The sequence below is a fragment of the Diaphorina citri genome, unplaced genomic scaffold (assembly GCF_000475195.1).
Source record: "Diaphorina citri unplaced genomic scaffold, Diaci psyllid genome assembly version 1.1 scaffold53, whole genome shotgun sequence".
Taxonomy (NCBI): Eukaryota; Metazoa; Arthropoda; class Insecta; order Hemiptera; family Psyllidae; genus Diaphorina; species Diaphorina citri.
This window is the reverse complement of record NW_007377490.1, coordinates 243,208-271,076: the sequence shown is the minus strand read 5'-3', so window position 1 is coordinate 271,076 and position 27,869 is coordinate 243,208. Positions and strand designations below refer to the sequence as shown.

Genomic DNA, 27,869 nt, shown 5'->3' with positions numbered 1-27,869 from the left:
TCTCTGTTACAGTCATTACTCCCCTCCTGGCGACCTGCACCGAGGTGTGTACGTGGCACTTGTCTACACCAATGGCTACGAGGCGGCCGTCACCAAGCTGAATCGAACCCTCAGTACCATGGCCACCGAGCTGAGTGCAGCAACCAACACCCTGGTCTCCCCCCTTGTCATTCCCCTGCCCTCGTCGTTCACTGGATTCAATGACGTTCACAGCGCCTGGCTGAACAAGACTGTGATAGCGACTGTGGTGCTGGCACCTGACAGTCCTGGCCTGTTACCGGCTCTGGCCTCTCTCAATCAGCGCGCTCCCCTCTTCTGGGCGACGGGACAAGTTGTCAAGGGATACCTAGAGCGCGTGAGTGTCTAGTTTTTACTTTTTTTTGTTTAATTAGGCGCTTTAAATGACCTACTCATTCGCACCGTAGTCCACGTTCAATTTGTGTGGAATAGGTCCAATTTGTTCAGATAATCCATGACCGCCATGACGGAATCCACTTTCAAAAATTTAAACAATAGTAGTAGATAATAGTAATAATGACTGAAACCAAGCTTATTATTATTATTACAAAAAATGTACATAGATATTATCTTACCATACCTACCATCTCTCTGTTCGCGTCTAATGCTGCTTTGGTTTGTTTCGCTATTCGGTTTGCAGCAATGTAGCAAATCTAAATAAATAATTCCTCTCTCAATTTTTTTTCTCCCCCCTCCACATGTTACCCTGCTCTCCCGAAGCTCCGGAATAGTCTAACAGATACTTAGGTAGGTATGTACAAAATGTACATACAATACAAACATTCACTGTAAGCTAAGAGTTTACTATTGGAAATGGTAGGTAGTAGGCAAAACCAATATCATTATCTTGAGTGCTAAATTAAACTTTGGTTATGAAACAACGTAGTACGTACGTACATGATACTCGTAGTTAGAATTGTACTTTTTGAGAAACTGAAAAAGAGATTTCAATATTTTTATGCTGAGCTTTGGAACTGTATTGTTAAGCTTAGTAGGGAAGCAGTATTTTTTCCTCCAAGAAAATGTAAATTATATTCTTTTATTCTTTATAATTGAATGAATTAATTAAAAAGTTATTCTTCTTAAGTTGAAAAAATAATGAAATCGCTAGTTTGTCGGAAGGAGTTCTTACGCCATAAAATTGAGGTCTGCCAAAATTTATTGCCACAGAACATGGTCATTGAAATTTTACATGCAAATAGTTTGCTCTCAAGAGTATTGAGCAAAAAAAGCCTCTTTAGAGTCTTTAGTCCTAGGCGGGTAGTCCAAGTACAGTATTTGAAATTGAATAAAGGATATAAATAATTATTGTGATTGCGCTGATTGATTAATTTGAATTATTAAAATCTTCAAAGGCTTACACTTAGGTAGTAGGTATAGTATCAAATTCACTAGTAACTATGAACTTGAACAACCAGACAGAGATAAATACCCTTTCAAATAAGGAGGCAAGCAGTGTGACAGATTTTTCTTCTTCTTCTTCTTCTCCTCCTCCTCCTTCTCTTCTTCCTTGTATTGAGCAAAAAAAGCCTCTTTAGAGTCTTTAGTCCTAGGCGGGTAGTCCAAGTACAGTATTTGAAATTGAATAAAGGATATAAATTATCCTATCATTCTCTCTTCTGCTTTAGGGCGATAACTACGATAAGACCTTAGCCTTAGACTGATGGTCCAGTTCCTTCTATTTAACCTCATATAAGATATAGGTAATACACATAAATTACATAATGACATACATGTTAAATATTTTTCTTGCAACAAGGAAAAAAAAGTTCAAGACGAAAAAGTAGAATTGGCAAAAATACCAAAATGTGATTTTCCGATTATTTTTCATAATCGATTATACTTTCGATTATTTTTTATAATCGATTACGATTATCAATAATAATCGATTAATCGATTATCATAATCGATTATTCCCAACACTACTCCTCCTCCTCCTTCTCTTCTCCTTCTTCTTGTAACCACATCACAACCGCATGTCCCAAGGGCAACAATTTTAGCGTTAATAACATTAATTTTTTAGTAAAAAAAAAAAAAATCTTTCTCCTTGGTGTTGATCAAGTTTCTTGGCACGAATTGGAGAAAAGTTTCACGCGAACAATCTTGAACTCCTTGGATTGTTATGTATATTCGCAGATAATTTTCTCGACAAACTTTCATGGTGGATAAAGCTTCTTGTTTTATGCTGGCGCCAAAGGTGCAAAGAATTCAAGACTGGTACCTACTTGCTTGAGAAGTTGAGAACTTAACAATCGATAAAATTAATTAGGGGAACCCAAACAATGTCATACAATATCTACTTAATAAAGATACAATTCAAACTGGAAAGTTCGAGGTTATTGTTGTTTTGTTTGTATAAATTAAAGGAACATTTTTTATCGTATTTTAAGTAGGTAAGTTTAAAAATTTTAAACCCCATGACAATTATTAGTCACCCGAAATCGAAGAGAGAGACCGAAGACACGGATAGAAAGGCCAGCCGTTCCGAGAACGAACATAAATCACCATCAGGATAAAATCCGCACCCGGCGGGAATACGAACCCCGCGGCCTAGCGCTTACAAGGCAGACGCACTACCAACTAAGCTAACTAACGAGGCTGGCTGAGGTTTGACAGAGGGAACTGTAACTGCTATGGTCTTATTGTCCCGAAATCGAAGAGAGAAGGAAGACAGGATATGCTCGACGTAGAAGAAAAAAAGAGGAAAACTATGTAAAAACTATCTACATTATGTACAAAGCTGCGTCCCTTCTCTCTAGTTTTACCTACTCGTATTAGAGACTCCCTACCTAGGGTATAAAATGTAAAAATAACATTCATTTGAAACTCTCTCTCTCTCTTCCTCCCTACCCCCTTTACATACCTCCCCCCACTCTCTCTTTCTCTCTGACAAACTGATACAAAAAATCCTTTGAATCCAATTCAAATAAATAGTATGTATTATTTATTAGTCTCTTTGGTCCCCACAGTAAGTTTGTTAATTTCAGTAGGTACTCCTTAACAACCACAAAAAAATTCATTAAAATCAGTCAAGCCGTTTTCTCTTGAAAAGAAGGCAAAAATAGATTTCAGCGTAACCAGGCCATTTTAGGCTTATTTTTGAAGCGCCGCAACTTTGAATAAGGATGGAATGTGAGATTTTAAGTAGTCTGTGTTATCTAATTAGCCATCAAAGGATGGGGTCTAGGATTTTGGACTCTCGAAATAAAAGGTGAGCCTTTTTGATGTGAAAGCTCTTGAATCACATTAAAAAGTTATTAAATTAGGGTCTAGTCTACAATTCCACAATATTACCCATTATATTCCCTTTGGGACAATTAGGAATGGCCTTCTCAGAAAAAGGACATGTGATATAACTTTCCTCTTTATCTTTAGTTCTCTCCCATCTTTCTTCCCCCTTCTTCCCCTAGTCTTTCTTTATCTCTCCCTTCCTTCCCGTTTTATTACTTTCTTCATCCTCCCCAAAATATAGATCCCTGTTTCTTTTTTATCCTCTCCTTGCTTCCTCTTTTTAGGTGGGAGAGAAAGTCTTAGGGATTAACTTCGCCTGGTGACCTTCCATTCAATATTCTACCATTAATATTATTAAAACTTTCTTGACTTGGCGGGGCGGAGCGCTCCCGCGCTCCTTAATATTTCAGAGCATTTATGTATACTTTTCTGTACATAGTTAGCCTCATGCAGCTCTCCAATTTTATGTAGGAGCAGGCTTTTATCCTCGACCAGCACTATTTTTTGGGCTCTGAAAATCGGTTCCCAATGATGAGCAAATCACAAGGGCTTTCTGCAAAATCGCCTCCCTTTTTGTTTTCCTTGATAGCTCAAGGCACCTACGTATGTTTCATTGTTTGGGTTATTCTGTATATAAAACTTAAAGCCCCCCCTGTATACATAATATATTGTACGTAATAGGAAGGTTTAGTCTGGAAGGATATGAGGTATAAGTGAGAGGGCTAAATTGTTTTACCCGCTGTGCAATATATGTACATATGTTCCCCACCCTTCACCTTGTATCCTGTGATTTATTATCAAGGAGGGGAAAGGAAAATTTCACAAATTGTCCTGATAGTAGAAGTAGCATGTGTATTCATAAATATCAGGTACCTAACTAAACGAGCTTGCAAATTGGCAGTGTTTCATTCGAACGGATAAAGAATTACACGGTCCTTTTTTTTTTGAATGGGAATAATGAAATTTCAACCATTTTGGGCTTTAAACTACCTCGATTGTCCATGTTCGATCAGATAAGAAAGCTGATCAAAAAAATCCAATTAATTTTACGGTATTGTATAGATAAATCTTGTATATTATTTGAGGAAAGTTCAAAGCCTCTTCCATTTTTTTGTTGGCATCATGAGTGCATCCTGGGTACTAGGTATGGTATGTTATGCTTTCTTCAATAAACCTTTTAAGAGTTTTTTAGATATAAAATTCTGCCCTGGTAATGTTAGGTAATCTTTTTACATCCTCTTTTAAAGTAACAAGAGAGGGAGAGATAAACTCCAAGAATGGTATACTTGTACCTTCCAAATCATCATGAGATCGTGCCTCAAACATTTCACATTAGCAATCATCATGAAAGTTTTCTAGGCTTGTTTTGAACCAAAATGTTCTCTTGATGGGAAATTTGGAGGAACATATATTTATGTTACGCAAATTTGATATATCACCACTTAGCAAACCTCTCTAAATGACTTTCAGGGTGTTTCATTTCGTTCCTTTGTATGGAAACCGGATTTGTAGGTATAGTTACAATAAAAAAAAAATCTTAGAGAATAGTTTTCCAACTTCCATATTTAAGCATAACTTTTTCCGAAGAAAGAAAGAAAAATCTGGAATATCCATTTGCGTATTCCCTTACAGCAAGTGTGTTGACCATTCTATGACGTGCGGTGGGTAACACTTGCAAAGTGCTAACACTTCTAATAATATCTACACAACTGAAAACAGAAACTCTTCTTCCTTTCGCCAGTTCATTTTATGTCCTTATCACTTCTTATCTGGTTTTATGACGGATGTCTGGGAATGGGAATATACCTACTTCGATTCAAAGGATTTACTGGGAAGCCTTTCGCCATACATGTCAGAGTTTATAAACTTCACTTAGTTTGTTGTCAAGACGAAATGAGATGGAGAGTGAGAAAAGGGGTAGGAGAGAGAAAAAAGGAACGAGATAAAGGAGGCGACGAATAAGGAAGGAGACGGTGGAAGACACGATGAATATCAAACAAGAGTGGAGAAATAAAGATAAGAGAAGAGAATGAAGAAGAGAGGAGCGAAAGGAATTGGCGGGGAGGTGAAGAAAAGGAGAAGGGGAAGAAGAAGAAGAAGAGGAGGAGGAGGAGGAGGAGGAGAAGGACAGAAAACGAAAAGCGAGGACGATCATTTTGTGTTAGTTCAAAACAACGTCACCGTCGTGTTATTGAATGAAGATGTTGTCCAGAGTGAGTGACACTAAGTTTAGTTATTGTAATGAAATTCACACAAGTTCTATTTTAACCCTACAGCACAGGTAACTTGAGGCCTTGAAGGTTAGATGCAAATACAAGTATTAATTTTATTTAGGGTTTTGTCCACTGTATCAGCTCTCTAACTTCGATAACGCTAGTTGGTAAAACTGAACCTGAGGATTAAACCCTCCTGAAGATCAGCGAAGATTATTCTAACTAAAGCCTAATACCCACTAGCAACATTTTCATCAGGAACCTTGTTTCTTAACAATCCAGAGACGTTTTTGCAACAATTCAGCACCTTTTTCACTTTCCAGACTCATTTCTGAAGCATTTTTCTTGGCTTTTAGTGATCGTATGTAATATTAGAGGTTTATTTTTTAACGTTGCTCAACATTCAAAGCATTTGTTTCTCAACATTTGCGCAACTGTTGCCAAACAAATGATGCTGCTGGGTAGGTACTAGGCTTAAATGAAGAGCACGAGGCTGTTTTTATTAGCGCTAATAAAACTGAACCCAGTGATCAGCACACAGACACTGTTGGAAATGTTGGAATGACGAATGGTGAAATTGCAATAAAATGAGGCATAAAAAGTCAGCTCACAGAAAATTGATGAAAAGAGAAGATCCTTTCGCCATACATGTCAGAGTTTATAAACTTCACTTAGTTTGTTGTCAAGACGAAATGAGATGGAGAGTGAGAAAAGGGGTAGGAGGGAGAGAAAAAAGGAACGAGATAAAGGAAGCGACGAAGAAGAAGGAAGGAGAGGGTGGAAGACACGATGAATATCAAACAAGAGTGGAGAAATAAAGATAAGAGAAGAGAATGAAGAAGAGAGGAGCGAAAGGAATTGGCGGGGAGGTGAAGAAAAGGAGAAGGGGAAGAAGAAGAAGAGGAGAAGGACAGAAAACGAAAAGCGAGGACGATCATTTTGTGTTAGTTCGAAACAACGTCACCGTCGTGTTATTGAATGAAGATGTTGTCCAGAGTGAGTGACACTAAGTTATTGTAATGAAATTCACACAAGTTCTATTTTAACCCTACAGCACAGGTAACTTAATTCTTGAAGGTTAGATGCAAATACAAGTATTAATTTTATTTAGGGTTTTGTTCACTGTATCAGCTCTCTAACTTCGATAACGCTAGTTGGTAAAACTGAACCTGAGGATTAAACCCTCCTGAAAATCAGCGAAGATTATTCTAACTAAAGCCTAATACCCACTAGCAACATTTTCATCAGGAACCTTGTTTCTCAACAATCCAGAGACGTTTTTGCAACAATCCAGCACCTTTTTCACTTTCCAGACTCATTTCTGAAGCATTTTTCTTGGCTTTTAGTGATCGTATGTAATATTGGAGGTTTATCTTTTAACGTTGCTCAACATTCGAAGCATTTGTTTCTCAACATTTGCGCAACTGTTGCCAAACAAATGATGCTGCTGGGTAGGTACTAGGCTTAAATGAAGAGCACGAGGCTGTTTTTATTAGCGCTAATAAAACTGAACCCAGTGATCAGCACACAGACACTGTTGGAAATGTTGGAATGACGAATGGTGAAATTGCAATAAAATGAGGCATAAAAAGTCAGCTCACAGAAAATTGATGAAAAGAGAAGATATAAGAAGTAGGTGCTGATCAAATACGAATAAAATACAAAGGTGAGAGAATAAATGAAAGGGGGGCGGGGGGGGGGCATCAGAAGATTTGTTAAAATATAAAAACACCTCGTGTTTTATGTGTTTATTTTACCGTGGAAAAAGCGTTCAACTGAATTCTAAGTAAGTAGGTACCTACATTGTCTCGTAAATATCTCAATATACCATTATACCTATGTGTAGAGTCTCCGAAGTGTTATTTAGAAAATGTACTCCGATAAAAGCGACATTTGAGAAAATTTCTAAAACTTCTGCTTTTGAGATTTTTTTTACTTCATAGATTAGATCAGGGGTTTCCAGCTAGCGGCCCGCGGGCCACATGTGGCCCGCCAGACCAATTTTGTGGCCCCCGAAGCTCTTTGGGATTTGTATAAACTTACCTAAATGTAAAAAAAATCAAGTGTTTTAGCTATAATTAGAATACTTTTTGAAAATGTTCGCCTGCGGCGCTCAAAATTCGATCGAACTGAGAATTCTGAACAGTTGGGGGGGGTCCCACAATGCTCCCCTATGAACATATGTGGCCCGCGAAGTACCTCCCAATGTAGCATGTGGCCCGCATACACATGGAATTTGGAAACCCCTGGATTAGATAATAGATACCCACCTACTCTGGGTAGGTACCTAGCGAAAGACTGAACTTACTCTTACGAGATAAAACACCATGGAGCTAAGTAGGTACTTTTTTGTGAATCCCAATTTTAGATTCTCAAAGGCATTTTCCCCCAACTTCTAAAGTCGGTACACATACACGTCTTCCTATATCTGCAAGTGCACCACTATCCTCTGGGTATTATGGGGTTTTTATCAGAATAAAAAATGACAGAGAAAACGAGAAAAACGTGGAGGGACATGGAACAAGAGAGATCGAAATAAAAGGACAGGAGAACTTGGAGAATCTAAAGAAGAAGAGGAAGAAGAAGAAAAATAAGAAGAAGAAGACGAGGAAGACGAAGAAGAAGAGGAAGAAGAAGAAGAAAAAGAAGAAGAGGAAGAAGAAGGAGAGGAAAAGGAAGAGGAAGAAGAAGAAGAAAAATAAGAAGAGGAAGAATAAGAAGATGAAGACGAGGAAGAAGAAGAAAAAGAAGAGGAAGAAGGAGGAGAAGAAGAAAAGGAAGGAAAAAAAAAAAAAAAAAACAAAAAAACAAAACATGTATAACATATGTACATAACACTACGTCTTAGGGAAGATGAATGGAGCTTTGATGGATGATTACACTGTCATAACACGAACCAAAAACCTCTCAAGCGGGTGAAAACTCACCCCTAAAACTTTTTTCATATCGAGCCCTTTTGTTGAACTTTTCCTCTTGAAAGGAATTTATCCTCATAATTAACTCGGATGTCTTCATTAAGTAAACTTCAGGTTAGACATCTTGACTGCCTTCAAACGAGTAAGATAGATTTCTGATCAGGACTGTGTCTCTCCAATAACGCGCAGAGAAAAGCGAAATCGTACGTTTAAGTAATGGTTGGGGCTGATAGTTAATACAGATGATACATGTACCAGGCGTTGTTTGTCTAGAATTTGTGACGACGTGACGGTTTTCTACAAAATCAAACTTTATTTACTGTGGGTGCAATAGTCCTACATACTGGACTCCGCACACAGGAATTTCATCAGAAAAGACCCCCATTTTAAATGTAATACTGTACCTATTGTCTTGTTTTTTGTTTCCTCTCATTGCAGGAACCTCTGGGAGCTTTCGAAATCAGACTGGAGGCAGGTCTCCACGACGTGTTCCAAGCACTCCGCTCACTCCTCATTGTCACTCACTGGCACTCCTTTACTCTCATCCATACCACACTTCCTTTCACGTCTTCTCTTTTACATGTGATATCTAAACCCCCCCTGTCACCGCAGATTTTTCCGTTGAGACCAAATGCATCGCCTTACGCTATTTTTAGGTAAGATACAGGATATAAATAATTATTGTGATTGCGCTGATTGATTAATTTGAATTATTAAAATCTTCAAAGGCTTACACTTAGGTAGTAGGTATAGTATCAAATTCACTAGTAACTATGAACTTGAACACCCAGACAGAGATAAATACCCTTTCAAATAAGGAGGCAAGCAGTGTGACAGATTTTTCTTCTTCTTCTTCTTCTTCTTCTTCTTCTCCTCCTCTCTAACAGATGGTGCCCAGAGCTGGGTACGTGATAATTCTGATTATGACTATTACAGCTATCTCCACAACTACAGCCCTACATTAATATTATGCAACCCGAGGTATAAAATATGCTCGACGGTTCATTTTATGTCCTTATCACTTCTTATCTGGTTTTATGACGGATGTCTGGGAATGGGAATATACCTACTTCGATTCAAAGGATTTATTGGGAAGAGATGAGGGAGTAGTAGGACAAGGGTATATCAGATATCCTCATGTAAAATTCTTGATTCCTGTGTGTCTTTACATGTTTTATCGTCGCGTCGTGGGAGTATTCATGATTGAAATTTCCTATCGACAATGGAGAAGGGGACGTATGTACATATCTGGTAAGTATAGGAAAGTGAGACTAATTTTATTATGTACATTCCCGCCTTCACAAAGTGTTTTATGATGTTTGATTGCAGGATGTTATCGGAAATTTCCCGCGCTACCAAGGGAGTCGTACTTCTAATGAGCGACGGCAAAGTTACCAAGAAAGTGATGGACGAAGCGAAGAGGCTGCACATGGTAGATGGTGACTTTGTCTGGCTCTGGATCGACACGAGCGCTGCGGTGACAGCAAATCAAACCTCCTCCAAGCAGAACATCGACAACGATCCTGTCGAAATTATCACTGAAAACCGCGAGAAACGGTCAAAGCCATTTCGTCCTCTCGACAGCAATAACACGTTTGTGCGGAACAAACGACGTCGTTTCGTGTTCTTCCATGATGATTTCTACAACAAGCGACATCCCCTTCCCTTTCCCACGCCATCCCGACCTCCCCACCATGTGAACTATTCAGTCCCTCCCTTGCCTGTGGGGCTGTTGGCTATCAAAGCGTTGCCCATGAAAATCGACAAACATTTCCTCCGAAGCACAATGCGAATGTTGTTTGAAGTGACGAGGAATACTTACACGCGATATTGCAGCAGACCCTCTTCCCCTTCTTGCTATCACTCGAGTTCTGTATTTAGTGAAACAAATTTTACTCATCTGTTATTTAGGTAAGTAACTGCTTTTTATGTTTATGGTCTTCATTTTGATGTGCTAGTTTATGGATATGTTTTTATTACCATGAATGTATCTCTGTAGAAGTGTAGCCCCTTGCAACCTTTTGCAACAATTTTGATGTGCTAGTTTATGGATATGTTTTTATTACCATGAATGTATCTCTGTAGAAGTGTAGCCCCTTGCAACCTTTTGCAACATATGGATAATGTTCGTTCTCGGAACGGCTGGCTTTTTCCTATCCTGTCTTCCTTCTCTCTTCGATTTCGGGACGATAAGACCTTAGCAGTTGTAGATCCCTCTGTCAAACCTTTTTTTTTTACTTTAAACAATAATTCTTTCCGTTGTTTTGTCTCAATTCCAGGAGTCAAGTGATCGACTACACCGTACCCTACTTCTACAGTGGGGTGTCCTTCCTAGCTGCTCCGAAACATACGTATGACATTCCCTTGCTGGCGTTTCTCCTGCCCTTCTCCTTCGAGCTATGGATTGCCATCTTCACATCGTTACATGTAACGGCCGTGGCGGTTGCTATCTACGAGTGGTTGAGTCCTTTCGGGCTAAACCCTTGGGGAAGACAGCGGAGTAAAAACTTTACGTAAGTGTCTTTTGTTTTAAGAGGTTGGACCAGAGGGAAATGTCACTGCTAATTTTGCAACATAGTTGTGTATGAGACATGAATAGGTTGATATTTTATTGTTATTTATGCTCTGGAAAGAATTTTAATCGTCACTTTCCATCCTTACAAAATTGTCATTTTCCATCCTGATTTAAAATGGCACTTCATGCCTCCTGTGAAAGTCTTCTTACACCTAATAGCTATCAGCGAACTTGAATTTTCTTTTCAGGGTTCTATTGACCAAGGTATTGACAAAATTTCTCATTTCTTTCCAGGGAAATGAAAAACGTCGTTCATGAAGCGTTAAGTGGACGGAAAAACGATTCCTCCCTTGTGGCGCGGTTTCAAATTCTGAATTTAGTTCCCAGCTCTCCCCTTCAAAGTTCAAATTCTACAGGTAAGTCAGAGGCCACTGTTGATTTCTTATATTGATGGACAAATCAGTAACTTTGACAAAGTCCTTAAAAGTTTCATTTTATAAGTAACTTCTATAAAGTCTATTACACTGACATAAGTTTACACTTTGAAGTGATCAATTAATGAAAAATGTTGTATTCTGATTGGTTGATTAACTTTAATAAATAATTGATTATACCAAAGTGTGGAACCGGCCCTTAGTATTTTCTACCGTATTACAGAGTCCAGATCTTGGCGGGCGGTGGGGGAGATTATCGGTCACTCTGATGTTCGCCTTGAGACCATAGTTTGGCCGGGAGGAGAACTGGTGCCCGCATCAACTACCAAGGGGGCTCGCAGCATATTTCGTGTAGTCACCGCCATAGCGCCTCCCTTCGTTATGGAAGGCGAACTAGATGAAGACGGTCAGTGCCTTAGAGGTAAGACGATCAGTGGAACGGATCTCCCATTTCTAAGCTAAGAGTTGAGACCTCTCGCAGATTGAAAATGTAGTCGTAGTCACGCGACATTTGAGGTGGCCTTGTTATTACTACTTTTTCACCAAACGCGTACCTTTTTCCTGTGGTTGCGGGATTCATTTAAATTTGACTTCCCCTCTTCGAAAGATAAACTCCCAAACCTATATAGATGTTTTTAGGCTTTTTATACGAGATTCCTTGCCTCTGATTCGTTTCGTCTTGCAGGGTTGGAGTGTCACAGATTATTGACATCTGGGAAGGACAACCTTACTCTAGTTTTTAACGAAATGGAGAAGATTGAGGAGGATGAAGAAGAGGTGGACAAGTTGACCAGGGCTCGGGAAATCTGGAGTTTCGGCCGATCGAACGTTTTCCAACATTCCAGGTAAGAATTTTATGCCTACTGCTGTGCCCATGAAATATTCATGAAATAAATTGAAAAAATAAATAAGAAAATGGCAACTTTCAAATTCCGAAGAGTTTTTCAGAAAAAAAAACTAGAAATAAAAACTTCTGCTTTTGTCTTTTACATCAGGGCGAGGCAAAGTTTATGGCCTGGAAACATGTAACCAAACAGGGAGGGGGGGGGACAGGGAGGGAGAGATGAGAGATCAGGGACGGGGAGAAGAAGGAGAAAGGGGAGGTTTGTGTGAGGGAGAGTAAAACAAGAACAACAGCGGATGACACACTAAAAATATAAGAAATAAGGGTAATAGAAAGTAAAAAAAAAGTTCGTTTTGCGGACTACCTAACGCCTAGATGCCTAAAAAATTGATACCTAATTTGAATAAGTCCAAATCTTATACATATTTCTAAATTGAGCAACCTCCGTGGCCGAGTGGGTATCACTCTAGGCTTGCACGCAGGAGGTCCGGGTTCGATTCCCGGCGGTGCCGAGGTTTTTTTTCGGCTCTGTGCTTGGAGTCCGGGATGCACTCAGCCTCGTGAGGACAATCGAGTAGCGACTGGAGTTCGGGGTGCACTCAGCCTCGTGAGGACAATTGAGTAGCTACTTTAATTGAGTAGCGACCAGTGGCGGCATTAAAAGTCGAAGAGACGAGCGATAATAAATATGATGATTGAGTAAATGAAAGACTTGTAATACTGTGATAAACATAAAGTTGTGAGAAAGCTCTCTGCTTTACCACAAAGATTCATGATTTTCGATTGGTTACTTCCATTTTGTCAAATGAAAGACTTGTAATACTGTGATACCCACAAAGTTGTGAAAAAGCTCTCTGCTTTACCACAAAGATTCATGATTTGATTTTTTTTTTTAGATCTTATACCTACATATTTCTAAATTGGGTACTCAGGGACGCAACTCGGATGATAAATTTCTGATCAAGGACGAAAAAACGGAGCTCCCCACCGTTTCTACTCGTCTCAAGTGACAAGTTGTATAAACGCCGTGTACTTCCACGGGTATGCAATGTGCAAAATATAAAATTTTGGTGGAGATGTCTGGATTTCCAAGAAGTCCTTTCTCACGAATCCAGCATGAAAATAAAAGAAATTTACTTACCGTATAGCAAATCCAAAGTCATTTTCGAGGTAAAAAGAAGGGGTACAAATACATAATAATATAATACCTTTCGGAAGCAAAAAACTAAAACTAATGTACAAAGTGCTAGACAGATAGAATAACTGGAATTGCTAGGTACATCATGTTTATTTGTAGGTATGTCTGTATATATAGGGTGGTCCAGAAGTAACTGCCTGTTGTGAATCGGTAATATCGAATCGATTATCGAACCCTAAACTCCTTAACGGTAAGTCGAGGAATGCACCATTTGATTCAGCTTGAAAAATCACATGGAATCGATTTTGATAGTTCTAATGGAATTATTTTAACGCCTTTACAAAAACAGCTCTTAATCTTGATATTACTAACTCCTTAGTATCGAACCCGTAACTCCTTAGCTGTGAATCGGACAGTTGTGAAAATTGGATAACTCGAATTCTCATAAAAAGTTACATCAAGTGGAGTGCTTAGTGGACCCGAAAAGTGTACTGACCCTTTTTTGGGGTAAAAAACTAATCTTACACGTTAATATCTTATGAGGCACTTTCAGGTGGAACACCCTGTATGTTTATGTGTGTGGTCAAAATAGAAAGCAGGATTGTGTGGTCTGTTTTTTCTCCACATTAAATAATTTGCTCTCTCTCTCTCTCTCTCTTTCATTTTCTCGAAAGCTGAAATTGTGCTACGCTTGAACAAGTTTTGGGGCAATGAAATAAGTAGGTAGGTATATGTAATGTATAGGAATTAGGAATGAATTTGAAATGTAGCTAATAGGTATGTAACGTACCTGGGAGTAATGAGAAAGTAGGTACTTCACAGGTACAAATAGGTATGTAGGTATTTATGTGATAGGATTAAAGGTACATATTACACAGGTACAAATAGGTATGTAGGTATTTATGTGATAGGATTAAAGGTACATATTACACAGGTACAAATAGGTATGTAGGTATTTATGTGATAGGATTAAAGGTACATATTACACAGGTACAAATAGGTATGTAGGTATTTATGTGATAGGATTAAAGGTACATATTACACAGGTACAAATAGGTATGTAGGTATTGGCCAAACTTTAAAATCTTAAATGAGAACCCTCTACTTGTGATACAGCATATCAAAGGTCTGCATGCATGGTAGGTAAACATTGGATTTTAGGATTATTGAGATATTGGGAAAATCCTACAATGCTGCAGTGAGCACCAAAGTTGTGACATAATAACACAAATTAACTGCATTTACATTTACAAAGGTCTCAAAGGTTCAAGTTTGAGCTCGATCCAACAACCAGGGACGGAGTTATGGCCTATTCTAATTTTCATTTTTCCATGTTCTCCCGCCAATAGGAGAAGCACCAAAAATGGAAAATTCATATCGATTGGTGATTTGTGCTATAAGTAGGTTCCACTAATGATTCATAATTCGGTCCCAAAAATAAACATCCATTTTCAACCCCGGAGGTCATCAGGTCTGAAAGTCTCAATTTCATTTTTGGGTATGAATTTCAATATGAATCATTAGTAGGACCTATTTAAAGCACAAATCACCAATCGATATGAATTTCCCATTTCTGGTGCTTCCCTAATTGGCAGAAGAACGTGGAAATATGAAAAATTGAATAGGCCATAACTCAGGTCCTGGTTGTCGGATCGAGCTCAATCTTGTACCAAAGTTCTACGTTCTTCAAGACCTTTGATATCCTGTATCACAAGTAGTATTATTTTTGCTTTTAAAGTTGGGCCCCCTGGGACCGACCCTGGCTCCGGACGAAATTTGGCGACTACTTCAAAAAATGGTATTTGAAAAGATGAAACACTACCCTAAATTTCAGCTTCTCATCTTTAGCGGTTCAAAAAATATTCAGGGGCCCCCGGACTTTATAAACACTCTGTATGTGTAGTATGCAGGACCAGTGCAAGAAGGGCTAAAGTTTGAAAACCTCAGAATGAACTCAACTAAAAATAAATAAACAGTGGGTTATTTGGATACACAAGACATTTTTTTCCTTCTATTTCTTGTAACATTTTTTTTTTTTAATACATTATTGAATAAAATCAGAGTTATATTATAATGTGGATACAACTGCTCAAGAAATGGTGAAGAACCAAAATGTAGGGAGGGGGACCTTTCAAACTGGTCAGGAATGTAACCGTATAGGAAAGGAATGAACAAAATATGACATAAAATCTCATTCCGACTTGGACTCTGGCCCAGGGGTTATATTCTCAGAAGGTTCATCAGTCTTGGGTTGAGATTGATCTTCATCGTCAGAATCAGACAAAGGGCCATCATCATCATCCTCATCTCCATAATTAAACCCGTCCATACCTCCTAAGCCTCCCATTCCACCAAGATTCAAACCACTCATCATGTCCTCATTGAAGGCACCTCCCATATACTTTCATCTTTCATGTAATGATTTAAAATCAAGACTAGAGCCCGTTCTTTCTTTATTCCTTTTAATGTTTCCTAATAACTACCAATATAATGTTTAAGTCACCCATCCATTCATTGGCCTTGCTCGGCGTAGCTTAACATGGATGACGCTAAAACCGGTCTCAAATTAACGACTGAAGTGTTATCTAAAACTTTCTCGCTTTGAGTTTATAGGTCGTCGCGACAAATTTCAAGATCAGCTCATTTGTGTGAGAAAATGTGAAAAAAACCCCCAAAACCAGTTTTTTTTGGCTTTTTGGTGACAGACACCGAAGCGAATACAATAGTCCGTCCCTTATACCTTTTTATTACTATTGTAATAATAAAGGAAGGACGGACTAATAATAAAAAAAAAAAAACTGTTTTTTGGGGGATTTTTTCACACTTTCTCACACAAATGAGCCTTGATCTTAAAATTTGTCGCGACGACCTATGTATGAACTCAAAGTGAGAAAGTTTCAGATAACACTTCAGTCGATCATTTAAGACCGTTATTAGCGTCACCTATGTTAAACTACGCCGTGCAAGGCCAAAAAATGGATGGGATTTCGAATGCACATGTTAAAAATTAAAATCAAAACAAATGCAGTTGCATAAATCCAAAGAGGATACATATGTGGTGCATTAGGCTTCGCTCAAACGAGTGACGACTGATCGCCACACAATAGTCCGTCCCTTATACCTTTTTTATTACTATTGTAATAATAAAGGAAGGACGGACTAAAAATCTAAAATGTCCCCAAATCCATCATGTACCAATCTTATATTTTTTTCTGTACCAAATTTTTGTGTATTTCATGTAAATAAATGCTATAGCTTTGAGTTTGAGCTATGAAACTGTTAATAATAATTAAGGGAATTTTAAGGGATTTTCAAAAAAATTGAGGGATTCCTGGGATTTTTTTGGGCTTTGTCTGGGATTTTTTGTGGTAGTCTTATGGAACAAAATAATAATCGAGTGCACTCGAGTGAAGTCAAACTCGAGTCCACTCGAGTAAAATCATTCACTCGGCCCATCACTAATTCTTGGCAAATCTAGTGATTTAGTGATTTGAGGTCAAAATCTAGTGATTTTTGAAAGAAATGTAATTTCATTGCAAAATTGCCCCTCAAGCTGAAAAAATAGACCATTTTTCCTCAGAAACCTACAATTTTTGCCCCTTCAAATTAGTCACGTATGCAATATGCACTGCTTTGAATTTAAGCCCGGTTTGAGACAGCCGAGGTATGGAATTTTATCCTCAATATAATTTGAGAATTTGACCACAATAATAGTAGTAGCCTACTGCTGGAGTAAAGGGACCTATGCGTCCTATGCGAGCAGTATAAATAAGCACTATTATTATTATATAGGTAGGTACCTACATAGGTAGGTAGATAGGTACCTACATAGGCAGGGACCTACATAGGTAGGGACCTACGTAGGTAGTGTTTACATAAAGTGGAACTTTGAGCAGGGATGTTTGGTATGTGGAGATCATATTATTCTTCTCGATCGAAATAAATGTGCCAGCCTACTTAGCTTAGTGCTGGGGGTTTAAACATGGAGTAGACCAGCTTAGTCTGACTGGGAGACTTTCGACAGGTAGTAGACTAACTCAGTCTATCTGAGGGACCAGTGTCTCCACTCTTAGTGATTTTTCACTAAATTTAGTGAATTATTGGCAAATCTAGTGATTTAGTGATTTGAGGTCAAAATCTAGTGATTTTTCAAAGAAATGTAATTTCATTGCAAAAGTGCCCCTAAAGCTGGAAAAATAGACCATTTTTTCTCAGAAACCTACAATTTTTGCCCCTTCAAATTAGTCACGTATGCAATATGCACTGCTTTAAATTTATAGTGATTTAGTGATTTGAGGTCAAAATCTAGTGATTTTTGAAAGAAATGTAATTTCATTGCAAAATTGCCCCTAAAGCTGAAAAAATGGACCATTTTTTATCAGAAACCTACAATTTTTGCCCCTTCAAATTAGTCACGTATGCAATATGCACTGCTTTAAATTTAGGCCCGGTTCGAGTATGTAAAAAAAGTGAATTTTTCACCAAAAATTCGCGATTTTTCGTCAAATCCGTTCGAGAAGGAAAATTTTCAAAAAAATTTGGGTTCAAAGTCGATCAGCTGATTTGGAAATCTCATATCGGTGAAAAATTTCACACTAAATTTAGGCCCGGTTCGAGTATGTAAAAAAAGTGAATTTTTCACCAAAAATTCGCGATTTTTCGTCAAATCCGTTCGAGAAGGAAAAATTTGGGTTCAAAGTCGATCAGCTGATTTGGAAATCTCATATCGGTGAAAAATTTCACACTTTTTTTTTACTTTTTTTCATCAACATTGCATAAATTATAAACCAGCGGCGCGGCAATAGTACCTTGAAAGCACCAGTTCACCAGTTGAGCACGGTTGCGCGTGGTTAGTACCTGGATGGGTGACCATCTGGCCAATAGCGTGCTGCCTAGCTTAAAAAAAAAAGTTATTGGAGTCATAGAAAGTAAAGTTAACCAGTTTTTCCATTGTCTATAGAGGATGCGAATGCGAATCTAAAGGAAGATTAATTTTAGGATGCGAATGTGAAGAATCAAAGAATGAGAAGATTAGTTTAAAATCGAGTCTGTTCGTGCTGCTACTTAAAAAAAAAAAGTTATTGGAGTCATAGAAAGTAAAGTTAACCAGTTTTTCCATTGTCTATAGAGGATTTTTTACTCTAAAAATGAGTTATGAGACTTCTACCCTCAAAAAGCACGAGTAAACTATCATTTGGGAGAATTTAGAAATCTAGTGATTTTCAAGTCAAATCTAGTGATTTCTTTCCCTTGAATCTAGTGATTTTTAAAAATTTGGAGTGGAGACCCTGTTTAGAAATCTAGTGATTTTCAAGTCAAATCTAGTGATTTCTTTCCCTTGAATCTAGTGATTTTTAAAAATTTGGAGTGGAGACCCTGTTTCTCATTCGTGAATGGATAGCCGTGATGGTCGGAACGTGTGTCAACTGGTTTCGTTATTTTGAAAATGTATTTTTTTAGAAAATAAATCGTGAATCGTGTTTTTGTAGATGACAATCTTTTTCGTATAATTTTTTTTTATTAATTTGTAATTTATAGTGTACAAAATACAACTTCTTAAACTGTCGCTTTATTTCAATAAGTTTGTGGATTATTTCTTAGTTTTAATAGGTAAGTCACGTTTTTTACTCAACTACATTGTTGATACCTTGGTAATAATATTTGTAAATACCCAAAACAAGAAGGATTTTAATTAATTTACTACCTATCTGTTCTAATTATTCAAACCTATCCCCTATCATTTTGCACTTATAACCTAATAAAAAATTACAAAATTTGGTTTCCATTCTAAAGGCTCTTCGGCCATTTTCCTTTGGTACTTTCAATTTTGTTTAGCGATTTAAATTCAAATTTTCTATCCCGTGTTTTACGGATACCTACCTACAATTCTAGGTACCTGCCAACCTAAGCCCTTAGGTATCGCAGCTGTGGCAGGTATGTATTTCATTTTCATATCAAAGTATATTCATTTCAAAGTATATAGTTCAATGTTCATTTTATATGTAGATTGTTCGTACATGGAGTGCATTTCAGGTTTATGGAGTAATTCTTTCCTTCTTCAAATTGGAATCCACTCTTTTGGAATCCACTCTTTTCTAATATCAACCTTTCATAGGAATACTTACATAAGTATAATTCGTCAAAAATCATGTTTAGGTAAGAGGTAATAACAAAAAAGTTCCGGGAACAAGAAAGAAGAGAGAGGTAAGAGGTGCATTTATCAGTTTACCAAAATGCTAACATCTTTTTTCACGACAGAGCGCATGTCTAATGTAAAAAGTTATTTTCAGGTGTGTTCCTTCTCCTGGGTGTAGGTGTTGTAGCAGGCTGTATGATCTTATGTATGGAACATCTGTTCTATCGATACACTCTGCCGCTTCTCAGACATAAACCCAAAGGCACTATATGGCGCAGTCGGAACGTCATGTTTTTCAGTCAGGTAAGTCACCCATTTTGAAAAACAATGAAATAGGTGGTTCTTTCAGTATGTACCTACTATTTATGTCACCCACTTTGAAAGTCAATTAAATATGTGATCCTTTTAACTTTAACCTGATCCCAAATGCGGATGTTTGAATTCATCATTCTATTTTCTCCACAGAAACTGTACCGATTCATCAATTGTGTGGAGTTGGTATCACCTCATCATGCAGCCAGAGAATTGGTCCACACATTACGACAAGGTCAAATCACCAGCCTCTTTCAGAAGAATGTAAAAGCGGTAAGATACACAGGAATTAGCTACATATCGGATAATAAAATGGCATTTACCCCTAGTTTTCTAGCCTCGATGATGCCCTGCTAAACAGGAGTGCGCAGGTTCAATCCTAGCCGAAGTATGGATTTTTTCTCGATATTATTGTAATACATATTAGAAATTGTATGGAACGAGAGGTTAAAAGAGGGAAATACGTAGGTATACCAAATGAAATTGGGACAGAGGCAAAGTGAAAAAAAAAAAAGAATAGTAGCTTTCTGGACGTGGATATTCTTTATTCGATTTGGCAGTAAAGGGTTATGTGGAAAAAAACATGAATTCTTCCGAAAATTGAACCCGAGACCTCCGGGATACAATGCTAATGTAATACTAGGGTTACATCTTTTTGTGTTCCAGGAACACGAAACTACAAGGAGGAGAAAAAGTAAAGCTCAATTCTTTGAGATGATTCAGGAAATCAGAAGGTAGGTGTCCTTTTGCAGATAATTCCTACTGGTTACTGATGGATAGAGCCGCTAATGTGCGATTAACAAGGGTTTGTAAGCAATTCAAATTCTAGGGTCTATTATAGCTTAAAGGAAATAAATGCTTTTAACGACAGCCGAAACTGCTGAAACTAAGGTCTTATCGTCCCGAAATCGAAGAGAGAAGGAAGACAGGATAGGAAAAAGTCAGCCGTTCCGAGAACGAACATTATCCCATCAGTATAAAATCCGCCCCGGGAGGGAATCGAATCCGCGGTCTAGCGCTTACAAGGCAGACGCACTAGCAACCAAGCTAACTAGGCTGGCTAAGTGTTCTTTTAAACTCGATTTTTCAAATTTTTCCTCTAGACCTACATTGTATTCTTTCTATTTTTTAGTATGGCCTCTGCATTGTGGGCTATGTGGGGCCTCCTGTGTGGGCATCTGGTTCAATATAAGGCACCCAAGTCGTGGCCCAACAAGTTCCTTATCAATGTGTGGGGCGGTTTCTCGGTCATATTTGTGGCCTCTTACACAGCCAACATTGCTGCTCTCATTGCTGGCCTCTTCTTTGTTTCCGGTGTAGGCGACCAGAACGATAGAAGCGTAAGTATAAGGAGGTTATTATTTCTCTTGGAGGGTTTCAGCAGGGTTGATTTTATTATTCCTCTTTTTCTCAGATGGAAGTGTAAGAATATGAGAAAATATTTAAGGGCTTTGATAGAGGAAACTGTAACAAAAGTCTTGTGGTTCCGAAATTGAACAGAGGATAGGATAGGAGAAAGCCAGCCGTTCTGAGAATGCATCTTATCTGCTTAGAATAAAGGTCGCCCTTGGCGGGAATCGAAACCACGACCTAGCACTTGCAGGCGCATTACCTTCCAAGATAGGATGACTTATTATAATTTTGATTTTCAGCTTCTATCTCAGAGAGTAGCGACTGCAAAGGCCTCCGCTGCAGAGTATTACATTCATAGGACAAATCAAATGTTGTGGGAGCACATGCAACGCTTCTCAGTGAAAACTGTGGGAGAGGGAGTACAGCAACTCAAGTAAGCATTGCACATAGCTTCAGAATTTGTCAGTCGAATTTTTTAGAAGAAGAATACCATACCAATTTAATCTTTCCTTACGGACTCCTTAGATCCAAACTGAAGAACATTGTCATTTGTCATATAGCCCAGGCATATAGGGTGCCCCAAAATGTAGCAATATGCTAAAAATATCCGTCTATATTTTGGAGTATTCAGCCACCCCCTCTCCTCCCTGTAAATCCACTAGTAACCCAAGGCCCCCCTTATAAATTCATTTTCAGGAACGGAAGTTTGGATATTTTAATAGCAGATACTCCAATCTTGGATTACTACCGAGCCACAGACCATGGTTGCAAACTTCAAAAAATTGGAGAGTCAATCAATGAAGATACCTATGCAGTAGGCCTTACTAAAGGATTTCCTTTGAAAGTGAGTATACCGAACTTTCTTTTCGTGTCGAATTTGCATATCTAGGTAATTCAATAATTTTTAGTTTTTTTTTTTTTATTATTATTAATAAAATTATTTGCAACGGTTGGGATTCAATCCTGCGCCCTTCCACTCGTCAGACAAGCACTCCACTCTGCCATCGAGACGGGTAAAAAGCATCTCCACTAATATTTCATGTGTACCACATTGCATACTCAAATATTTTCACGGCTTTCATTCAAAATTTCATTTCAGGATGCGAATGCGAAAAAAAAAGTAAAAAAAAAAAAAAAAAAAAAAAAAAAAAAAAAAAAAAAAAAAATGTAACTAAATTTTCCATTTTGGACCAATTACAGGGCTCAACAACAAGAAAAACAGGAAAGCAATGCCATCAAGAGCAGTCCCACCAAGCATAGGAAACATCACAACCGGTCGAAAAGCCCTCAAGTTTTACTAAGCCCTCCCGAACTAATCAAACAACAAAGGCGACTTTCTCCGAGCAAGTAAGTCATGCAAAGAACCTAACCTAATGGTTGGGTTGTTTAGTTTCACAACCAGTTTCATTATGTAGCTATTAAACATCTCCTATCTACATTGGACTTTAGGGGTAGGTATGTGTGTTTCGTATTAATTGCTTCGTCCTGTGTGTTCTTTTCTAGACTTGACTTTGCGAGGAGACTCAGCAAGGACTTCTTCAGATCCAAAAGCTCAGGAAACCTGAATACCACGCGAAGAATGAGTAGTGCTGATATCAATATGGCAACTGGTAGATTCCTTGACTTTCATAGTGCTCAAACAATAGGTAGAAGATTGAGTCATGGGGTTGGGAGTAGTCCTCCTGATGTAAATAGTAGACGTTCAAGTGCCTTGACACCACGACGTGAATCCAGCCCTGAACCTATTCAAGAATGTGAACCTTCTACACCAAAATTACTTTTGCCTAGAGATACATCTTCTGTCTCTCTAACACCAAAATATGACATTAGTCCAAAATCTCCAGGGTCGAGAAATTTCCCGGTCATTCCTTCGAGAGATATTGGAAGTGCTGCCAAGAAGTTTAGTTATGTAGATATTAATTCAAGTTCATTTAAAAATAAATTAGCGAAACTCCATGATAACGATGCGCCAAATACTAACCAAAAGGAAACTTTAGCCATAACACTAGACAGATCTAGTAATACACTTGAAAAATCTAATAAGAACGAGACCAATGAGGACTGCACATTGAATAGAGAGAACTGGGCCAATGTTTCTGGCAAGTCAGTGGAGCACATCATAGAAATTATCATACCAGACGACAAACGAAGTAAATTGGAAATAAGTAACACTAACGATAAAACAGAGAGAATCAATGTGCCAAAACCATCAAAAGAAAAACAAAAGAAGACAAATGTTAACAGTCAAGCAGATCCAAGCTGTACCAAGGTGAAACCAAAAATTGTTTCCTATATTCCTCGGAAACCTGAAGGTGAATGTTCAGATAATCATACAAAACCAGAATCACCTTTACAGAAGTTGACTAGGGAAGAGTTGCTAAGCCTGATAGAAACGCCTGAACAAGAGCTCAAGAATTCTATTTTAGAAGCATTGAAGTACAAAGATCCTACTTGACGAAATATGTAGGTCAGGAAATTGAATAATTGATAAACCACCCACACCCACAATGCTTTCACAATGTTCTGTTTGCTCAACATTTGAGGCTTTTGAATTATTTTGGAACTGGAAAGCAATAAAAATGAGCAATGAAGCTCAAAGCTTGGCAGATACCTACACCTATTCGGTAATCCAGCTGTTCAGATTGATTTTTTGTATTGTTTGAAGGACCATGTACATAAGTAACGTAGTGTCTTTAGAGTACGTGCAGAACGAGGCATAAGTAGTTATGTACAGAATATACTTTCTTTTCTGTATTTGTTGAATCTCAAATGCATGAATGAAAACATTCTTCAATTACCGAACTATAGGTACTCTTTCAAAAAATACCTACATACTTTTGTTTTTCCTCGCATATCATCTAGGATGGCTCCTCTATAAAACATACATATGTAGGTAACTCTAAGTAGGTACCTATGCCTATACCTTGTTCTGCATGTGTTTGAAAAAAGTTTCTAATCCATGTGGATTTCAAGTATGATTATAAAAATGTGAATAGTTTTTGTAGCTCATTCATAGAATAGGTAGTAGGTATATCTACAAAATATAACCATGCTCTAACCAAAGATTATTACAAAGGTAGTTTTTAGAATAAATGATTTCAACATAATATTGATGACGTTAATAATGCCGACGCGACGGTGGACGACATTCACGGTTACTACTAGTTTGGTGTGTAAAAAATGGAGCCTAACCTACCTACCTACCTACATACATAGGTAGACTTTTATTTTTCTGCTAATCGACCCAAGAGATTTTTAAGAAAGACCTTGAGATGCGTTTTTCTTATACCTAGGTTCTAGGTTTAGGGACTCCAGGGCCTTGTAGGAAACATTTCTTTTTCCAGCAGTATCTCCCTTCAAGTATCCTCAACTCCTAGTTTCGTGAGAACAAGCAGTGATATACATACAAGATACTGTATGGTTCACGTTTGAGGTCACCACCATTGTTTTGACGAAATTATATCAAGGATCAACAAATCATAATATATTATAGCTTTGTTTGAACACATTCTCCAAAATTTATGCCCACATTTTATTTACATGGAGATTCGACCTGAGATTTAACCAAATTACAGAACCTAATTTAGTGCATTCGCTGATTATTTAGATATTATCTTGAATCTTCTTTAACTTCCTAAACTCTTAAGAGTGCTCTATTGTTTTTTTTTTTTTTTTTTTCAATAAATCAATGACCCTTAAATCTGTATTTTACTGTTTTATCACACGTAGGGTGGGTTTCACCAACCTAATTTTCGCCCCTAACAGCCTGTTAGCCCTGTTAACAAGCTGTAGTAGGTACATAATTACATAGTGTGTTTCTTTCCATCATTATTTGTAATAAAATTATTCCAGTTAGGATTCCACGTGTTATATCTGTTTGTGTGACTTGCCATTTCTTTACTTGTTTAGATACTTTAGGGAAGCCTTTGATAACGTACCTACGCTACAAAATGACCAAGTTCGTAAAAAAAAACTTCGTCACAAGAAGAAAAGTTCATTCTAATAGCTAATCCTCTTAAGAGGAAACTTTTTGTTCATCTCCTAGATCACGTAGGTACGAAGGACAATAAAAAAATCCCATTATCTGACACATAACTCGAAAGAACTATATGAATAGGTAGTAAGTGTTGTAAAAACACATTGATATTTTACTACCGTCTCTGATGGTTACAAAATAAGGTATAGCTAATCTGTCTTCGTCTTGTCTCCTCTCTCCTTCTCTCCCACTGTGCGAAGTGAAAAAAGCAATATTGATGACGAACATTAATTATTTGCGACCACACTCGATTTATTTTACATTAAAAATAAAATGTACACAATTTTTCAGCAAATAAAAAGAGTCAGAGGAGAGGGAGAATTTTTTATGAGATGGAGTTTTTGGTGAACGGAGAGAGAGAGTTTTGTGGAGAGGGTTTTTGGTAGGGGATTTTGATGGTTAATGATAGGGAAAGTAGGTAGAAATTTCCCTGAAAATCATTATGTATGTACGTAATTGCTATGTGTCTACCTATATAATTTCGTATACGATGCGTGAGTGTGAGCATTAAATGCTATAGACCACGAAACACACATTGAATATTGTACATGGTAGATGAATTGAAAATTCGTGTGAATATGAGGTTAATTATTTAGAGAGAGTAGTACAGAAAAATCATAGTGTACCATACTGGGTGGACTAATAAATGAAACAGAAAGAAGAATTCATGAAACACCATTCACTCGAATTTATTCATGTGAAAAGCGACATGTAAAATGTAAATTTGAGAGGAAGAGAAGAGGGAGAGAGATGGATAACTCCTGAATAAATAACTTTTAAATGCTGATGGAATATGTAGGATAGAGAGATGTATAGTTTTAAGAGAGAAAAAAATGTGCTTTTTTTTTGCTCCTGAGGGAATGGAGAGAGAAGGATTAGGTTTTAAGCTTATTTTTATTCCAATGATAAAGACGCTGAGAGCTGAACTGCAAACTTTTACTGGAAACTTTTTGTTTTAAAAATACGTAGACCTACCTATGTACTTAGGTACCTACTTTCCTACAATACCATATTATGGAACCCTAGTGATGTGTTCAATATGGAAAATTTTCACCCCTTATTGTAATTGTGAAGGATGGCTTGAAAAAAACATGGGTTTTCTCAGAATCTACCAAGTTTTTCCGTATCAAGAAATATCAAGATAGAAAAAAGAATGAAGAAGAGAAGAGGAGGAGGAGGAGGAGGAGGAGGAGGAAGAATAAGAAGGAAGAGGACTCAAGGGAAGAAAGAAAGTTAAGACAAGATAGATTAAAAGAAAGAACTTGGACGAGACTACAAGAAAGTTCATGGAAATTTCTGGGATCCAATTAAAATGCCTGCGTGACAGAACGATTTATTTTCTTCACGCTTCTTATTGTTGTTTGAAACAATGTTGTTGTTGGTGTTTGAACCAACAAAAACAACAACAGAACAGTCTTATATGAAATAAGAACAGTAGGAGGTTGGCCGCATCAATTTAACCTCAAAATTTTTCATGTTCGCTAGCCTCCAGCTGGTTGTAACGGGTAAAATAAGTTCAATATGTACCTAATATAGTTCTCAAGAGCCAATTGGGTCGTAAATCCCTCATCACTTTCGCAAATAGAACATGTAATCCCACTACAATTAGATCAACAGCAAAGGGTATCAAACAGATTAGTAGGGACACGTGGGGAGGAATGAAATATTATTTTACCCCTACCACCGTACCTGTACAAACAACGGTGTAACCCTTTGACCACACGAACCAATCCCTACTGGAAAATGCAAAGGATAGAGCTTTCACTAATTGAATAAAAGTGTGCGTTTGAGGTTTTTACTCGCACAGGAATCACAGGATTTACCTGGGTGTGTTCATAAATAATAATTTATATTTTTCACAGATTTATAGGGTACATACTAAATATTACATTATTTATCTATGAACGATATGTTATGTACGTTGTGAGTTGTTAGAATTTTAAACAGAATCCTTCAGGTACATAATACATATACGTACATGTGCTTAAAATTAAAATAGGAAGTAAAATTTGGTGTGAGCACTACACGAGTTTCTATTACATTAAATATGTACCGTGTATTGACGACACATCAATATAGGGGTCAGATTCGTATAAGCTTAACACTCTCTTGGGGCAATTGCCCCAAAACCTAAGCCTTAGAGAGGGCTTTTTGTGTATGAAGTCAATAGGGGTCTACTCCTATTCTTTTTTCAGTATCTCACCATTTACGAATTGACTGCGTTTAGTCATTTTGTTACAATTTAATGTGAACGTTGCTTTGTTCTGGTTTCAGATATCGGTACAGGACGAACTGTTGCTACGGTCTCTCCATGGACCTGCTCGAGAACATTGCTCAAGAATTGGAATTCGACTTCCATCTCTACATAGTGGCCGATGGTCTGTACGGAACCAAAGTCCGCGAGAATCAGAAGGACAAGTGGAATGGCGTGGTGGGAGATTTGGTGACGGGAACAGCTCACATGTCGTTCGCCGCTCTAAGTGTCAGCAGTACAAGGTAAAGATATTTAAGACCAGTCTAGTTAGCTTGGTTGGTAGCGCGTCTGCCTTGTAAGCGCTAGGCCGCAGGTTCGATTCCCTCTCTTAAGAGGAAACTTTTTGTTCATCTCCTAGATCACGTAGGTACGAAGGACAATAAAAAAATCCCATTATCTGACACATAACTCGATAAAACTATATGAATAGGTAGTAAGTGTTGTAAAAACACATTGATATTTTACTACCG

General features: G+C 37.7%; 1 protein-coding gene across 1 annotated transcript in view; it reads left to right on the top strand.

The window, feature by feature from the left end:
• LOC108253356 overlaps positions 1 to 24,552 on the top strand; it is a 56,385-nt gene extending 31,833 nt beyond the window's left edge. The window contains exons 3-17 of the mRNA XM_017447187.2: positions 13 to 355; positions 8,816 to 9,033; positions 9,707 to 10,288; positions 11,187 to 11,308; positions 11,550 to 11,747; positions 12,012 to 12,171; positions 13,862 to 13,890; positions 19,599 to 19,747; positions 19,910 to 20,029; positions 20,423 to 20,490; positions 20,889 to 21,096; positions 21,409 to 21,542; positions 21,806 to 21,988; positions 22,310 to 22,456; positions 22,613 to 24,552. Of these exons, the coding sequence (XP_017302676.2) occupies positions 13 to 355; positions 8,816 to 9,033; positions 9,707 to 10,288; positions 11,187 to 11,308; positions 11,550 to 11,747; positions 12,012 to 12,171; positions 13,862 to 13,890; positions 19,599 to 19,747; positions 19,910 to 20,029; positions 20,423 to 20,490; positions 20,889 to 21,096; positions 21,409 to 21,542; positions 21,806 to 21,988; positions 22,310 to 22,456; positions 22,613 to 23,564 (3,613 nt within the window). The 3' untranslated portion in view covers positions 23,565 to 24,552. The remainder of the gene's footprint in view (positions 1 to 12; positions 356 to 8,815; positions 9,034 to 9,706; positions 10,289 to 11,186; positions 11,309 to 11,549; positions 11,748 to 12,011; positions 12,172 to 13,861; positions 13,891 to 19,598; positions 19,748 to 19,909; positions 20,030 to 20,422; positions 20,491 to 20,888; positions 21,097 to 21,408; positions 21,543 to 21,805; positions 21,989 to 22,309; positions 22,457 to 22,612) is intronic.
• Positions 24,553 to 27,869: the final 3,317 nt, after the last annotated feature.